At 36.2% G+C, this 18,766-nt stretch overlaps 1 protein-coding gene across 3 annotated transcripts in view; it reads left to right on the top strand.

Moving 5' to 3' along the window:
- The window catches only part of ICE2 (interactor of little elongation complex ELL subunit 2), a 78,814-nt gene extending 72,367 nt beyond the window's left edge, over nucleotides 1–6,447 (top strand). For all 3 annotated transcript variants that reach the window (XM_007479515.3, XM_007479513.3, XM_007479514.3), the window contains one exon: nucleotides 4,116–6,447. In XM_007479515.3, the coding sequence (XP_007479577.2) occupies nucleotides 4,116–4,262 (147 nt within the window). In that variant the 3' untranslated portion in view covers nucleotides 4,263–6,447. The remainder of the gene's footprint in view (nucleotides 1–4,115) is intronic.
- Nucleotides 6,448–18,766: the final 12,319 nt, after the last annotated feature.

Genomic DNA, 18,766 nt, shown 5'->3' with positions numbered 1-18,766 from the left:
TAGACAAAAAGGGGGACCTCACCTCCAATGAAGAGGAAATTAGGGCAATCATTAAAAACTTTTGCCCAATTATATGGAAATAATTATGCCAATCTAGGTGATATGGATGAATATTTACAAAAATATAAATTACCTAGATTGACAGAAGAAGAAATAGAATTCTTAAATAATTCCATATCAGAAAAAGAAATTGAACAGGCCATCAAAGAACTCCCTAAGAAAAAATCCCCAGGGCCTGATGGATTCACAAGTGAATTCTATCAAACATTCAAAGAATAGCTAATCCCAATACTATACAAACTATTTGACATAATAAGCGAAGAGGGAGTCCTACCAAATTCCTTTTATGACATAAATATGGTACTGATTCCAAAGCCTGGCAGGTCAAAAACTGAGAGAGAAAACTACAGACCAATCTCCCTAATGAACATAGATGCAAAAATCTTAAATAGGATACCAGCAAAAAGACTGATCAGGAGGGTTATTCACTATGACCAGGTAGAATTTATACCAGGAATGCAAGGATGGTTCAATATTAGGAAAACTATCCACTTGATTGATCATATCAACATGCAAACCAACAAGAATCACATGATCATCTCAATAGATGCAGAAAAAGCCTTTGACAAAATACAACACCCATTCCTGTTGAAAACACTAGAAAGCATAGGAATAGAAGGGCCTTTCCTTCCTGATCTAAAACCATCAGCCAACATCATCTGCAATGAGGATAAACTAGATGCATTCCCAATAAGATCAGGAGTGAAACAAGGATGCCCATTATCACTTCTATTATTTAACATTGTACTAGAAACACTAGCAGTAGATATTAGAGAAGAAAAAGAAATTGAAGGTATTAAAATTGGCAACGAGGAGACCAAGCTATCACTCTTTGCAGATGATATGATGGTCTACTTAAAGAATCCTAGAGAATCAACTAAAAAGCTAGTCGAAATACTCAACAACTTTAGCAAAGTTTCAGGATACAAAATAAATCCACATAAGTCATCAGCATTTCTATATATCTCCAACACATTGCAGCAGCAGGAATTAGAAAGAGGAATCCTATTCAAAATCACCTTAGACAATATAAAATACTTTAATCTGCTGAGACAAACACAAGAACTATATGAACGCAACTACAAAACACTTTCCACACAACTAAAACTAGATCTAAATAATTAGAAAAACATTAACTGCTCGTGGGTAGGACGAACTAACATAATAAAAATGACAATCCTACCCAAACATATCTATTTATTTAGTGTCATACCCATCGAACTTCCAAAAAACTTTTTTACTGAATTAGAAAAAAACATAACAAAGTTCATTTGGAAGAGCAAAAGATCAAGGATACCCAGGGAAATAATGAAAAAAATTGCAAAGGAAGGTGGCCTTGTAGTCCCAGATCTCAAACTATACTATAAAGCAGCAATCATCAAAACAATTTGGTACTGGCTAAGAGACAGAAAGGAGGATCAGTGGAATAGACTTGGGGTAAGGGACCTCAGAAAAACTCTATGACAAATCCAAAGATCCTAGCTTTTGGGACAAAAAATCCACTATTTGATAAAACCTGTTGGGAAAATTGGAAGACAGTGTGGGAAAGATTAGGCTTGGACCAACACCTCATACCCTACACCAAGATAAACGCAGAATGGGTGAATGACTTGAACATAAAGAAGGAAACTATAAGTAAATTAGGTGAACACAGAATAGTATACATGTCAGATCTTTGGGAAGGGAAAGATTTAAAAACCAAGCAAGACTTAAAAAGAGTCACAAAATGTAAAATGAATAATTTTGACTACATCAAATTAAAAAGGTTTTGTACAAATAAAACCAATGTAATTAAAATCAGAAGGGAAATAAACTGAGAAACGATCTTCATAACAAAACCCTCTGACAAAGGTCTAATTACTCAAATCTATAAAGAGCTAAATCAATTGTACAAAAAATCAAGCCATTCTCCAATTGAAAAATGGGCAAGGGACATGAATAGGCAATTCTCAGTCAAAAAAAAAAAAACAAAACCATTAATAAGTACATGAAAAAGTGTTCTAAATCTCTGATAATCAGAGAGATGAACATCAAAACAACTCTGTGGTATCATCTCACACCTAGCAGACTGGCCAACATGACAGCAAAGGAAAGTAATGAATGCTGGAGGTGATGTGGCAAAGTAGGGACATTAATGCATTGCTGATGGAGTTGTGAATTGATCCAACCATTCTGGATAGCAATTTGGAACTATGCCCAAAGGGCACTAAAAGACTGTCTGCCCTTTGATCCAGCCATAGCACTGCTGGGTTTGTACCCCAAAGAGACAATAAGGAAAAAGACTTGTACAGGAATATTCATAGCTGCGCTCTTTGTGGTGGCCAAAAATTGGAAAATGAGGGGATGCCCTTCAATTGGGGAATAGCTGAACAAATTGTGGTATATGTTGGTGATGGAATACAATTGTGCTCAAAGAAATAATAAAGTGGAGGAATTCCATGGAGACTGGAACAACCTCCAGGAAGTGATGCAGAGTGAGAGGAGCAGAACCAGGAGAACATTATACACAGAGACTGATACACTGTGGTACAATTGAATGTAATGGACTTCACCATTGGTGGTAATGTATTGGTCCTGAACAACCAATGGGTTACAGGAGAAAAAACACTATCCACATTCAGAGGAAAAACTGTGGGAGTAAAAACACTTAAAGAAAAACAACTTCTTAATGACATGGATTGAAGAGGCTATGATTGGGGATATAAACTCTAAATGAACATCCTAGTGCAAATACCAACAACATGGAAATGGGTTCTGATCAACAACACATGGGATACCCAGTGGAACTGCATGTCGGTTATGGGAAGGGTGAGAAGAGGGGAGGAAGGAATAAAAAATTATTTTTGTAACCAAGGAATAATGTTTGAAATTGACGAAATAAAAAACAACAGCAAAACAAAACACTTGTTACCTTCTGTTTTAGAATCAATACTTTGTATTGGTTCCAAGGCAGAAAAGTAGTAAGGGCTAGGCAATGGGGGTTAAGTGATTTACCTGGGTGTACATAACTAGGAAGTACCTGAGGATAGATTTGGATCTAAGACTTGCCATCTCTGGCCTGGATTCTCATTTCACAGATCCACCTAGCTGTCCTCCATAGTATTCCTCTTTAAAAAAAAATGCTGTATTTCTTAAAAGTTTATATTAATCTGCTTAAATTACTTTCTTTAAACAAAGTAGGCAAATATTGATATTGCTGTGGAGTAGGGATCGTAGAGTTGAAAAGCAGTGATAAAAATAGTTGAAAATTTCTGTTTGGCTTTTCATTGTGATTGTTTCTCTTTTTTATTCTCCGTGGTTTTTCCTTCTCTTTCCTCTTATCTTCTCTGTGCCATACAATTTCGTTTTCTTATTTTATTTTCTCAGATATGTTCTCTCAACTTCTTTCTTTTATTTTAATAACCAATCTACTCAGTTCTTTCCTTTCTTCATAAAAATAAAAAAGTTTGATTTAGTAGAAAAATGCCAAGAATTTGGAACCAAGAAAACCTGGCTTCAAGTTCTGATCTAGTCATTTATTAGTTGATTTGCTATTATTTCCAACAAATATTTGCTAATAAGTGCTTTCTGAGTGACAAAGCATTGCATTTCTTCCATTTTTAAGTGAGATTAGGCCTGATCTTATCGCTTAGGTGTCATTTCTAAATTCTAAACTGGTTATTTTTCTTCACTATCGCTTTTCCCTTTTCTCCAGCTTCTTTTCTATAATCAAGCAAACATTTTCTTAAAACCTTCCTGTTTCTCAATACAAACAGATCCCTACTAAATCTTTTTGGAGATAGGAGAGAGGAGTAATCCCACCCTCCACCCCCTTTCTTCCCTCCATAATAAAAAGAATTCAAGGAATGTTCAACTGTGTTGCAATAAAACATTGCTCTTCTGATACCAATGTACAGTAAGAGGAGATGGTCAGTAGACTAAAGTAGCAGAGGGAAACCAGCTTCAGATTTAAAATTTAACAAATAAGCCTACAGAAAGTAGCAAGAGTCGGCAGAATATAGACTGATTGTGGATGTTTTGAAGTGCTATGTGTTATGCTTCTTCATCTCTTTCAGGTTGGTGGAACAAGAGTGCCTGTTCCTGGCCACAGGAATTCAATAACTGTGGAAACAAAGAGCAGTTACTTGCCTGCTCAGCAAGTTGAAAATGAAGGCGTGGCTCCAAAGAAAAGGAAGCAAAATAGCCATAAAAAGTCAATATAGTGGAAAATGATGATTCAGAGAGGACAGACATAGAAATAGAGACATTTCAGGGGGAAAATCTCTCTTAACAGACTTATTTATGCTGGCATTTAGAATGACTACCAGAGATTTTCTGGAAGATGATCATCTTATCACTTTGCTAAATGTACCTCAGAATCATCAGAGATTCATACCAAAAAGCAGTTAATTTTTTAAGTCACTAAATTTATTAAACCACAAAGCAAAAGAACCTTTTCATTCTATAGATATAATTCAGAGTGCTTTGACAAAAATAACTTTGACCATGCAATAAATGAAATGTTGGAATGGTTAGATGGAATTTTCTTCCCATAACATTTGCATTTAGAAAAGTTTCTCACCTTTGCCATCATAAGATAATGAAATAATTTAGAGAAAAGTAGTCAAGTTTTAGCAGGAGATCTTCCTGAAGGATTTTAAGTAGAAAAACATTTGCTTTTCTCAGTATTTAACAATGCACAGAATGGTAGCTTGATAAAGCAGAAAACCTGGATTTCCAATCAAACGATCTTAAGTTTGAATTCCATTTATCCTCCCTATTACTTTTGTGACTGTGAGCAAGTCATTTAGCAATTTCTTGGCGTCTATTATTATTTGTTAAATGATGGGATTGTATTTTGTCTTCAAAGATCCTTTTGAGCTCTAAATCCTATAAATTTAGGAACATCTTAAAGTATTTTGTTGATCACCTCTAAATTTTTTAAGTTAACCCTGGTAGGACAGTCCTGCCTTTCTAAAAAATATTTCTTACTTTATTTTCATCAGACTTAGGATAATGAACTAGATGAACCATGTTGTTACTTATTTTTTGTTGTTAGGTATTTATTTATTTATTTTGCAAACTAGCTTTTTTAATGCTACTTTTTTTTTCATAAATCAAGAATTTGATCACCAGTGTTGACACTTGGTAAAGCTTTACTACTAAAATCAAGGAACATAATACACTTTTCTTCCCAAGTTACATTTTCTGACAGTGTACCCTAAGTATGTACATTTTCTGGTTCAACAGGTTTGGTGGCTTTAAAAATTCAGTTCATTTTTTATCTTAATCCCTTGTGAATGTTGTTGTAAATTAGCGATTTCAAACAGATTATTGAGGGTTTTTTTTTTACTGCAATTATTTGTTGTGACATTGATTATCTGTGACCGCTTTTTAAAGATGCAAATTTGAAAGAAGTCAGCAAATGGGACCAAATTGGACTGCATAGAGGGTCTATTTACATTTTTTATTTCTATTACCTAAAGCATATTAAACTCATCTTCAGGAATACTTTTGTGTCATTTGTAAGATAAAAGTTTTGTATTTTAATATGTTCACATTATGTATATGTTTTGTTACACATTAAAAATTCAACTAAAATTAACTTTCACATAAACTGGTTTATTTCAATTTACAAACCATTTTAACTAATTTAAATAATCATTCAAAATTTATTTTTTTAGTGTATCATTTCCTCATCCTGCTTTCCTTCTATTATTAAGCTATCTTTGAAAGGGTTTTTTTCTGAGCCTTGTAACTTCACTTCTTGATCATTCTCTAGAAATATTTCATTTGTGAGTCATATGTAAGTTTACTAAGGGTGGGGAAAGGAATTTCATGGAATTTTCTCTTTGAGGGAAGCTACATAGTGTTTCTTTAATTGTCTGAATATCTTAAAGAAAGAGTTTTTCAGTGTTTTTAAGGATTTATTTATATGATAAAGTGGCTGTCTTTTAACATTATGTTTACTAAAATTCTTAGAAGGTTTGTATATTCTGAAAATGAATATTTTAAAATTGAAATATTTTAACTTTCTAACTAGAAATAAAACTTGATTAACATATCTCATAAATTCACGTGTTATCACTTGTTGAAGATAATATTTTTTGGTTGTAAATTATGTACTCTTATTGAGAATTGGTTGTTCCTATATTAAGTTGTATATTTCTTTTTTGATAGTCAAATATTTGCATATGCAACTTCAACTAGATTATAAACCCCTTGAGATTAGAGACTAAAAAAGGTTTTGCAGTTTTTGTTTTAAATTTGTGTATCTCTTACTTATCTCTTACTTATCTCTTACACAGAGTAGAATCTTATCATATGTTGAATTAAAAATGGATTGTAAATAAATGGAAATTTTTTTCTGTAAATTCTTAGGTGAATTATAGAATTAGTATTTCAAAATGTTGATGTACCTTCAAATGCATTTGCCTATTTTTGTTCAGAAATTGGTTGTGCCATGAACAGTAATTTCAAAGTCAGCATATAATCATGTGCCTAAAAATTTAGAACCTAATCTTAAAAGTAAGTTAATGGTTTCTCTTCTCAAAGCAGAGACGATATAAGTTAACTGTAGAGAATGCTTCTGGTATAACATTATATTTGTGCCTTAAAGAAGGTTGTAAAATTCACATACAGACAAAACTCCATCACTTCAATTCAGATAAATGAGGTGACAAATAACAGTGCTTATTCTCAAGAACTTCCGATCTAATTGGAAGTTATAGCACATATAAAAATATTTGTGGAGTGTCTCAAGAGTTTTAATGACGTTTCAATTCACTAAGCTTCCTTTTATTAATGAAATCTCTTAATACGTGTTGAATTGAGAAGAGACATGGGCATTTGAATTACGGTGTTTGCAGTAGGACTGAAAAGGATACACCAGATATGAGAGAAGGTAGAAATAACAGAACTTTGACACATGATCATATGTGTAGGCCAAAAAAAAGGGAAGAATAAAAAATAACTTCAAAGTTGTTTTGTGTATATTTGGTTCAGACATGAAATTCATTTTTGTAAGGAATTCCTGGTTTGGAAATCCCTTCACTATTAAAAATTGCTAACTTGTCAGTGACATATTGTTGCCCAAGGGGCTGAAAGATTTTGAGTACTTGCTTAAGTCTTCCATCTTCAAGGTCAGCCCTCTGCCATGCTCCCTGTCTCTGTCCCCAAGGTTTTTATCATTGAGAACTGTAAGAATGATGATTCAGGAATTAGATAAGGAGAGGCTTTATGAGAGGAAGCTGGTTACAGTTTTAAACAAGGTTAGTTGGTGCCAATGGGTCCTGAAAATAGAAGTGGTTTTTCCAGTAAACAATTTGAAATAGACTGGAGCTTTAGGAAAAAGTATAACAAAAGTTTTGGGAACTGGTGGGGCATTTGTATGCAAATGATCTTTGGAACCACAGAAGAGAAAGCCAAAGGACTCTTTTTAAAAACCCTTAATTTCTTTATTAGAATTAAGTATTGGTTTTGAGGCAGAAGAGCAGTGAGGGCTATACAATGGGGGTCAAGTAATTTGCCCAGTCACACAGCTAGGAAATGTCTGGTATCACATTTGAAACCAGGACCTCCTGATTCTAGGCCTGGCTATCCACAGAGCCTCTTATGTGCCCCCCAAGGACTTCTTGAATACTCAATTTAGGGGAAGGAAAAAATTGCATGCAACAATTAAATATAAAATAATAGGATAGGGACTTGTCTCAAGAACATTTCTATCTGAACCCAATTGAAAATAGAATGAGATCAAAATAATAGTAATAATTTATGTACCACAAATATATAAAGTAGAACCATGTATAGTGAGAACAGGATTGTGATATCCACATGGAAAGCCCTATCCATTTACAATATGCCACTCCCCTAAAATCCCAAAATCTTTTTCATATAAGCTATTTACTGATGACATAAGCAAAAAAACATTTTAAAAGTCATATTCAAGACTTTTCACAATGTGGCACCCTTTCCTCTCTACCTTTGGAGAACTCTTCACATTTGCCCCTGAGTATGGCATTCCATATCTCATACCCATGCCTTGGCACAGGATATCCCTTATTCCTGGAATGCACACCTCTGCATCTAGGGATGTCTAGCTTCCTTCTAAAGCCATATCGAAACATCCTATGGGGCCTTTCCCTATTCCCCTCACTTACTGGTATCCTGTGAGCTCAAAGTGCCATGACCATGGGCAAGTCATTTCTCAGGGCCTAAAGCAATTCTCTGAAGCTATCAGTTGCAAAGAAGATACAGATGTGCATCTGGAGATGCAGGATGGCTGTAAAAGGAGTATCCTCACCTGCGAGTTCTTAAACGAATGAAATCAGGTTCAGCTAATCTCCAACACCTAATTCAGGCTTAGAAAGGATGCTTTAAAATGCTTATTGGTACATCCAGCATTCCTGCCAAATGTGACTCCTCACTGACTGCTCCCGGATTTTGCCCTGCCTTTTTCCTCTTTATGCTTTTCATAAATAATCTCCATGCCTGGGTCAGAGTCTCTTTCATCTCTGCCTATCGACATCATAACTTTTATGGGCTAGTTCAGGTGTCACTTCCTTCATGAATTATACCTTTACTTCCTTACTACCCAGAAGGAATCCCTGCTTCCTTGAATCAGTCTACTCTGACCTATTCACTGATACTTTTCTGACTTGTAGTTATGCCTATATGTCTAATCCTCTATCAACCACCCACACTACTAAAGTGTAATCTCCCTGAGAGCAGCACCTCTCTTTTATCTCTTTCTTTCCAAAGTCTAGTGTGTATTAAGTGCTTAATAAATGTGAATGTGACAGTGCAAAGTGCCAGGGAAGACCCATAATTCCAGTCCCATCTGTGACACATAGCATCTGGGTCAAATGGGCAAATTGTTCAACCTCCCGGTGTTCTAGGTATCTCTAAGATTTTTAAGTTTCAGAAAAAGTGCCGACCTGTATTTATAGAGGGAGTCCCCTCACCTGACACGCCTTAGACTGATGAAATTTTCTCTTAAAATAGGTTGAATTAAATTGGAATTCTCTCTATCCTAATACTGCCTTGTCCTTTGAGGTTTCGGTTATGAAGCCTTCTCAGACCATTCCAGCCATTGTCAATTTTTTGCTTCTTAAGTCATAACAGAAACAGTGTCATTTGGGACTTAAATTAGTTCCAACCTTTTTGTTCTGCATTTGCATGTGTCTAGTCTCCCTGGTGAGATTATAGTAAACAAAATGAGTCAAAAATTTTATAGACTCATGAAGTATTTCCCCCTCATAACATTTAGAACAATCAAACATTTATGTTACTATTTACCCAACACTGATAAGTTCATATACAATTAATGAATTAAACTGGGAAGTTACACTCTAGAACATGTGACTCAAGTGTTTCCCTGCCCCTCCCCAGACTTTCATTTTCATAAGTTCACTCTCTCCTTCCTAAGAAATGGATGTTTCTAGTATTTTTATAGCCCTGCCCAATGCATTTTAATAGAATATAACTTGGCTTTAGAAACAGAGTTTTACATTAAATTTAATAATTGTGAAGAGCAAATTTCAGTATTTCTTTTCTTTTTTATTTATTTAATTAGTTCAGAATATTTTTCCATGGTAACATGATTCATGTTCTTTCCCTCCCCTCCTCCCATCCCCCCTCCTGTAGCCAAGGAGCAATTCCACTGGGTTCAGTATTTTTTAAATGAAATATAGCAGGAAGCCAGAATCTTGTCTGGACAGGAATATGTGATGTGTCATTCTTGATCAGTTAATAGATATATGCTTATCTCCTATCTACAGGGAAGGGCCTTTGGATAGCTTACATCCTAGCATTAGCACTTTGGAAAGCAGTTGTCTTCTTTTCTGAGGGCAACTTAATACATTTCAGTCATTTTACTTTTTCCTTGTAATCAGATACAAAATAAATAAAGAATGAAGACAAGTTAATGCTTCAACCAACCTCTGCCTAACACAGGCTCCTGGGAAAATCCTAATTAGCTTCTTGGCGCAATGTGTTGTGGTTTGGTTTTTTTACTTGTCAGCTAGAATTTGGGGGGCAATTAATGTGGGCAAAATATAAGGAAAGGACCACTCCAAGAAGCATATGGCATACAGAATCCTTGCAATTTTGACTGGGGGATGGACGAGAGTGGGGATGGATATTATAAATAAGCAGATCGATGAATTAGGGAAACAGACATTTTAATTCACCTGGAAGATTAAAATAAAAAATGCAACCAAGATACTCCCTGTATGAACACCTATTTTGTATTTTATATGTTTGGACTATACAGATCCCAAGAATGAGCAAACAGCAGGTTTGCTAATATGAAAAATTGAAAACATTTTGCAGGTATAATGTCTGCCCTCTGACCCAGCACAAGTGATGCAAATTGCAGTTTAGTTTGTCAAGGGCCAAAAAGCCCTTCTGTGCTGCCAGAAATAGTTTCTGCCCAGTTCCAATCTGCAGTCTCATAGAATTGTGCAATGAAGATCTTATGATTTAAAGAGGAAAAAAAGAAAAATTTCGGGGCTTGAGTTTCTTTGTGTATGTGTGTACGTTGTGAAGCTAATAAAGTGGTAAGTCAGTCAGTCTCTAATTCATTCTGGCTGCTTTTGTGCATCCGTCTTGCCACCGAAAACTTTCACTCTTAAGGAGTAACTTAGTAACTGCCTAAGGCTAGAATGTCATTCCACATACAGCAGAGTGCTGAGTCTGCTGTCAGGAGACTCCCCTGTCCCTGGAGGGGACTAGCACGAGGCATCATTCAAATCCAGAACTAAGGAAATGCATGCTTTCACAACTGTGGGCTGACAGCCACAATGCAGGGACAGGCGAACGGGAAAGGCAGCACTTTACAGGGTAGCTGGCAAGGAATAGGAAGGTTCATGTGGGATCATTGAGGATGAAGGATCTGCCAGGATGGCTAAAGAAGATTTTGTCATCAGAATTCCCTTTGGATGGTCTCCCAATCTGAGTGGCTGCAGGTCTCAGTTATTGAGCCGTCCCCTAGTAATGACATGAAGCCTCATTATCAGTTCAGGCTCACTAGACACAGTATACTTAGCAGCAGGCTTTCAAAGCCCCTTTTTCTGCGTGTGCCAGGTCTGTGGTGTCAAGTTCGCCTAGAAAGGGGGGCCCTTAAACTATACATAAGGATCCCTTAGGGCTGCATGTTAACTTGGAGAGCTATACATGTTTATATTTTTTATTTTAATATCTCCCAATTACATTTTATTTAATTAAAACCCCTCCCTTACTGTGTATTGGCTCCAAGGCTGAAGAGTGGTAAGGGCTAGGCAATGGGGGTCAAGTGACTTGCCCAGGGTCACACAGCTGGGAAGTGTCTGAGGTCAGATTTGAACCCTGGACCTCCCATCTCTAGGCCTGACTCTCAATCCACAGAGCTACCCAGCTGCCCTCTCCCAATTACATTTTAAGCCACGCCAGGCCACACTTGACAGTATTATTGATCTCATACTGCCTGCAGACCGTGCATCTGACACCTTTATGCCAGATCTGATTGGCTTACCATACAGCCAAGCCGCCTGGGTGGTATATATTTGGCAAAATCAATATTGGGGGCTGCAAAAAAGGAAATATTACTTGTGTTGGTGTAGGTTGAAGCTGTTTCTGGAAAATGTAAAAATTTAAACTGACCAAAACAGATGGTCAAAAATGACTTCCTAAGAATAAAGTGTCCCTCAGGGGGGAAAAAAAAAGTTAAGTCCATAAAATGTTGCTTATAGTTAAAATGTTTTAAAACAAGGAGAAAGAAGTAAGAGAATCCAAACTGCCAAAACCATTTCTTGGTGAGATGGGAGTTAGAGGGGAAAAGAAGGTAGCAGGGGGCTGGGAAAATCATCTTTTGTTGTTGCCCTTTCCACCATTTAAAAATCTGGTTAAAATCAAAAGGATCTGTCTGAAAGGAGAAGGCGATGACACGAAGGAATAGTAAGACAGTAAGCGTAGCATGAGAAGTGAATGCAATAAGGTGAAATGGGATGAGGGTCGGACTAGACTTCAGCAAGGAGCTCAGTATTGCTGGGCTGAAGAGTATGGGGGCAGGGAGGGAGACAGAGGGTGGGCACTGTAATGTGTCTGAAGAATGGAAAGGCTGGGTGGGGGGACGGCTAGTTTTGATGGGCTTTGGATGCCATATGGAGGATTTTAATAAGGAAACAATATGATTCAATCTATCTATGCTTTAGAAAATTTACTTTGGCAGCTGAGTGGGAGATAGACAAGTAGAGAGAAACTGATGGCAGGTAGACCAACCAGCAGGCTATTGGCATCAGGTAGGTAAAAGAATCAGGAAAGAGAAGAAAAGCTGTCCTGAAAACTTCGGGAGAAGAGAGTATCCCCCAAAAAGGGTGATCCACGGTGTCAAAGCTTTAGAGAGGTGAGGGAGGAGGAGAAGACTTCTCTCCATGGCTTTATAACCTATATACATATATATATTTATTTATAATCTCATATATATATATATGAGATTATAAAGTAATGAAACTTTCCTGTATGCTCTCTGGAACAGATCTCGCTAATTTACACACACAACAAATTCTGTTACCCAACTTAATTCAGTTTGACAAACATTTATGAAATACTTATTACATACAAGCTGTGGGGGGGGAGGGGGGAGAAAAAAAAATCCCTGCCTTAAAGAAAATAGCGATCTAGTTAAGGCAATGAGTCAGACACAGAAATAAGGTCCAAATGAATAGCCCAAGGGATTGAAAAAGCGGAGATCACTTTTAGGGAGAGAATTAAGACTGTGGAACACAGAGTTTCTTTCATGGTTAAGTAATAACATGAAATAATCATGAATGCAGAGAGCTGGATTGAAGGTCTGATGCCTTCCTCAGGGAGTACATATGTATTTGTTTTGAGCTTTGCCTGATTTATAGGAACTGATAGGTGCTGACATTTCTTGGAGGGAAATTGGTGATCTGGACCCACAGAGACTCCATCTGTAACTGGAATAAGCATTTTACCCATCCCATAAAAAGTGATTATAAAGCACTTTACAAACAGAAGAGTGGTATGTAATGGTTAACCAGTGCAGAAAGTTACAGAGTAGAGAAACAGAAATTTCCAAGACAATATCTGTGTTCAGAATCCCCCAAAGAATTCTTGAATCTGTTTTGTAATTTCAGCAGTTCATCTATTCTCATTCCACTTGATCTCCAATATATTTGTAGTGGAGACATCTGTTGCCCCACCCTAGTTGCTATAGCTGATGATTCATAGAAACTGGAGAAGGGAAAGACCTATGAAGTCATCTGGTACAGCCCCAAATTAGGAAGTGAGGGAAGCACGGTGACTTCGTGCAGATTATCTGACCCCGACTTCATTTTTAAGAAAAAGAATGAAAGAAAAAAGGAGAAAAATTGGCTAGAGAACATCAGAATAACAAAAAAAACAAACAAACAAAAAAACCACATCTGGTTGCCTTTTGTTCATAGTGTAATGCCAAGACCCACCCAGTTAGAAATACATCAAGCACTGGAATGTAAGACTCGGTCAGGAAACCCAGATGCCTAGGTGTCAGGGAGATGAAGTAAAATTTTGCTCACATAATAATAATATTGGACATATGACTATTCTACCAACTACTTTAAATGTTTTGATTCTAACAGGACCCTAAAAAGCTAATGTTCCAAGGGACCCTAGAGATTATTTAGTTCAATTCCCACATTTTGATAGGAGGAAAGATAGAGGTGTCGAGAAGTTAAGTACATTTCCAAAACTTCCCCCAGTGATTTCATGTGAGAACTAGAATTAGAATCCAGAGCTTCTGGCCCACAAGATAATGTTCCCTCTATTATATTGCTTTTCCTAGAAGTCCCATGAAATCTTAGATCTTTGATCACAGAGTTGGAAAGGATATTTTCTTTATATTATTAGCTATAAATTGCTTTCCCCTTGATAAATCATACAAATGTGATTTTAGTAAACCTAGGTTATGGGGAGCCTTTAGGTTTCATTTTTTCCAAATTGGAACAATCTCAATTGAATGAGATTAATAATGTAATATGAACTGATGTGAAAATAAGTAGAACTAGGTCAACAAAATAAATAATAACCATAATAATGTCAATAAAATTAATACACAAAAATAACTGGTTAATTGCTGTGACCAATCTCAATACCAGAGAACAAAGGATGAAACATGCTGACCACCTCTCAATCCAGAGGTTGGGGAGAGGTGCATAGTCAAGTGGGACAGAATATGGCCTGTGCTTGCAGACAAGACCTCCATACCAAGTTGGATCAGTTGATCAGTTTAACTGTGTGTGTGTGTTACAAAGTAAGTTTCAATGAGGGAGAATATATCAGTATATGACACCGGTATAAAAGCATAGTAAATTTTATATAAATATGTATTCCCTTCTTATTTTGTTGCATTTGAGGATACACAGGCAAGGAGAGGGCTTTCAAAAAGTCAAAGCATAAATAAGGAGGTAATTGCTATTTTCTTTTGTTAAATCACTTTGTTCTATCAAATCAAGTTTCATCGAAAACAATGTAAAACATTATTTTAGTGAGAAAAACCTTCCATTTTGTACTTATAGTGGGTTTGCAAACTTAGAGACTCCTTGACTCTTCTTACCCTCCCATATGTCAATTCTACCTAGGCATACTCTCTTGCATCCCACCCTTCTTTCCATTCATAAATTCTTGCCTCCTTGAAACCCTTTACACCTCTTGCTTAAATCACTGCAAAAGCCTCATAATTGGTCACCTAAATTCCCTCATTCCCAGCCCAGCCTCTATAAGAGCTGCCAGTTTAATCATGTTACTCACCTACTCAAAAATCACAATTGACTCCCTATTACCTCTAGGATAAAACACAAATTCCTTAGAGTGGCATTTAAAATTCTTCACAATATGCCTGCCAATGACCTTTCTAATTTTATTTTAGATTACTCCCCTTCATGCACTCTCCAGTTCTGCCGAATGGTTGTTTCCCAAATATGGCATTTTTTTTTGCTATGCATATTATGAAATCATGTTTTTATTTCAAAGTATGTTCATACCAGAAAAATGAATTCAAATTAAAGGTTCATTTTTTCATTTGACATTTCAATGAGAAAAAAAGCTTTATTGCAAAGTAAGATAGTATTATAGACCTATCTTACCTCCTTAATTATGCCCCTAGTTACCTTTGTGAAAGATATCATGGTGGTACACACATAGGACAGAATTATTCTGATTCAGTTTAATCCTTGCTTTTCATCCTAAAAGTAGGTAAATTTTACAGCTAGGAAACATCTGGCAACAGAGCAGTATATTCTTATATTCATTGTAAAAAAATTGCTTGAGTGAATCTAATTAAGAATTGGGATTTATTAATTAAATTACTAAACAATCATTTTTTAAGTGCTCATGTGTCAGGTATCATATAATTTTTTCCCTTGAGATTAGTTTTTTCAGTTTACTTGTAGGGACATGTTTTGTGCTTGGTGGAATTAATAGTAATTTGGTTAAATATCTAGTCAAATGTGTGAAGATAGGATTAACTCTCCCTTGCCTATTTTTAAATTAATCAACAAAAACTGACAATACCCCTACTTAACACTAAGTAGAGGAGGTCTGCAAGTCACTAAATAAAATGGATGTCAACTCTAGGAGTGACTAACCACCCCTTGGGCAGTGCTTGGGCAGCAAATTTAAAGACTGAAATTGGCTCCTGTAAAGTGGAGGAAGGCAGGAAATTACTTGGAAAAAGGACTATAAAAGTCCTGAACTTCCTGTCCAAGAGAGTCTTCGGCCTGAATTTCTGGCTTGGAGGATCTTGGACTGGGACTGTAGCTTAGAGCGATGACTTGGGACTTTGACCTGGGACTCTGGCTCTTGGACTTCTTCAGGTAAGACTGCTCCTGGATCTTCTCTTTTGGAACTTTGGCTTGGGTGAGTGAGAAGCTGACCCTCCTTTCCTGGCTTCTGGAAAAATTAGTTCCAGAGAGGCCTCCCCTTCTTGGAGAAGGCTGTGTGGATTGAACCCTTGTTTTAATTCACCATTGAGTCCTCCTGCTGAGGGGTTAACAAGCCCTGCCTGGGTTGAAGCTGGGACAGAAGCAACTTTTAGGGTGATAGGCTAGACTTCTTACTCTACTCTCTTTTACATTTCTCTACTTTCACTCTTTCCATCTCTTTGTAAATAAAGCTATTGAAAGTCAATTTGACTTGAGCTATAATATTTTTAAATTGGCAACCACAGCATTATCTTAGAATTCTCATAAATTTAGTTAAACCCTAACTTTTAATTCCTAAAAATGCTTAAAGCCTTAGTAGAAGAGAGAAAAAAATTTCCAAGAGATTTTTATTTAGAATATCCAGAAGAGCCTGTGTAAATAATGAATATTGCTCATTAGCAGAGATAATGCATACTCTGTCTCATCTTTAAGGTTCAGACATTTAGCACTTAAGACAGATACTATTTCCTCAGGGCAGAAGAGGAAAAGAACCCAAGATTTGGAATAAGATGAGCAGCATTCAAGTTCTGGCAAACCACTTTGCTATTCTGAGGCTCAACTTCCTCATCTAGAAAAAAGCCATAATAAAACTACCACACTATCTACTCTTTACATGTGAGTTATAACTACAATAACAATTATTATTATGAATTGAGCATGTAATCTAGAATTCTTTTCATCTATGGTCAGTTTTCTTGGTTAATTTAAATGTTTTATCTTTTTAATTAAAAAAATTATATGTTAAAATTATTTTTAACATTTAAAAAATGAATTCCAAATTCTCTCCCTCTGCCCCTCCTTCCTTCCTTAACCCCCTCTTTGAAAAAACAATTTGATAGATTATACATATATATAGTTAAATAAAATATTTCCATCTTAGCTATGTTGTGAAAGAAAATGAAGACCAAAAGAAAAGAAAGAAAAAAATTTAAAAAATATGATTCAATTTGCATTCAGTTCTTTCATTGGAGGTGGATAGTGTTTTTATCAAAGGTCCTTTGCAATGGTCTTGGATCATTATGTTGCTAAGAATAGCTAAGTCTTTCACAGTTGATATTATGCAATATTGCTGTTACTGTGTATAATGTTCTCCTGGTTCTGCTCAATTCACTTTGCAGCAGTTCACGGAAGTCTTCCCAAGTTTTTCTGAAAACTTCCTGCTCATCATTTTTTATAGCATAATGGTATTCCATCACAATCATACACTACAGCTTGTTCAGCCATTCCCCAAATGATGGGCATCACTTCAATTTCCAATTCTTTGCTAGTACAAAAACCGATGCTATAAATTGAATGGAATCTTAGTACAGGAATCTTAATACATAAAAAATGTATTATGAACTTCTATCCATTAAAATTTTGAGACATTGAAAAGTAATCTTTTCCTAACTAGAGGATACCTCTCCAAGTGCTTTCAAAATGGCATCTAACCTCTCTATCTGAAGAAAGTCCTTAAAGTATATCCTTTACGTTTTGTTAATACTGGGAAAACAGTTTTTAAATGTGCAAATTCTAACTGCTTTTCAAGTAAATGAAAACTAAAAATATGGCACTATATCAAGAAAGATGCCAATAAAATGGCAGTGGCACAAATATTCAAGCCAATCTCCAATGTTGCAAGTTAGTTTTAATATCATGTAATGCTTTTTGGATAAGCAAGGAGCTTATGGTATTAAGAACAGAAAATAAAATACTGCTTAATGTTAATACCTATGCTAAATATTTATATATGCATATATTAATTTTATAGTCTCCCATTCAAAACTACTTGCTACTGACTAAATTTAAGCATAAATTATTTTTAGTATTTTTAATTAAATTTCTGTACAACAAATAAACCTAACCATTGTAAACAAACATTTATACAATTTTACATCCTAGAATTCTGATTAAAACAAAGATATATGACAATGTTCTACTCTTCATCTGGATATTCATCATCCTCTGTGGGATCCAGCCACAAAAGACAAGATTGTCTTTTAGGTTTTCTTTCCTAGACCACTACTTCCTGCATCTGCTTCATCAGGAATTTGATTCTCTTTTTCTGAGGGCTTAGAGGACATCCCAAAGAATTCTCTAATTCCTTTTTGCCATGTGGGTGTTGGCCCTACATATACTGAGTTCCCACCTGCATTCTTACTTTCAGCTTTCCCGGATGGAGGCAAGGGAGAGGAGTTGGCAAAGCTGGAATGACCTAGAAGCTTCTGGGGCACCCCAATGGCCACCATTTTGTGATAGGAGCCCAGCAGGCACCATAGCTAAAGCTGGAGTGGATGGCGTAAAAACTGGGTCAGCAGACAAAGTTCGAACCTTCTAGAGAGCCACACAGTTGGAGTGTTGGGCTCCTGCACTGCTTTCCTGCATCCTCATGAGGTTCACCTCCCACATCCCCACCCCCCATATGGCATTCTATTAGACAATCTCTATATTCTTGAGCTCTCCCTCTTGAAATGATTTTGCATTGTACTTACTTATCAGCGTACTTGTATACCTCTAGTAGAATGTAAGCTCCTACAAGGTAGGTCCTGTTTAATTTTTGTCTTCAGTTCCCCAGGATTTAGCATAGAACCTTTTATTTTTTGTGGTCCGAACCTGTCATTCTGGGTTGGATTAACTGAGACTAGTCCAGTGATTCAGGCTCAAATTTAAAATACAGTGAGATACTAATTGACCCTAAAATAATATAAAAAAAACTTTACTAATAATAAACAACAAAGGGGGCCCCTTCCTGCCCTTGTCCTATCCTGATGACTGGTCATTGTCCACTG

This window comes from Monodelphis domestica, chromosome 1 (genome assembly GCF_027887165.1).
Source record: "Monodelphis domestica isolate mMonDom1 chromosome 1, mMonDom1.pri, whole genome shotgun sequence".
In the NCBI taxonomy this organism is placed as follows: Eukaryota; Metazoa; Chordata; class Mammalia; order Didelphimorphia; family Didelphidae; genus Monodelphis; species Monodelphis domestica.
The sequence above is the reverse complement of the archived record's forward strand: the minus strand, read 5'-3'. Positions and strand labels throughout refer to the sequence as shown.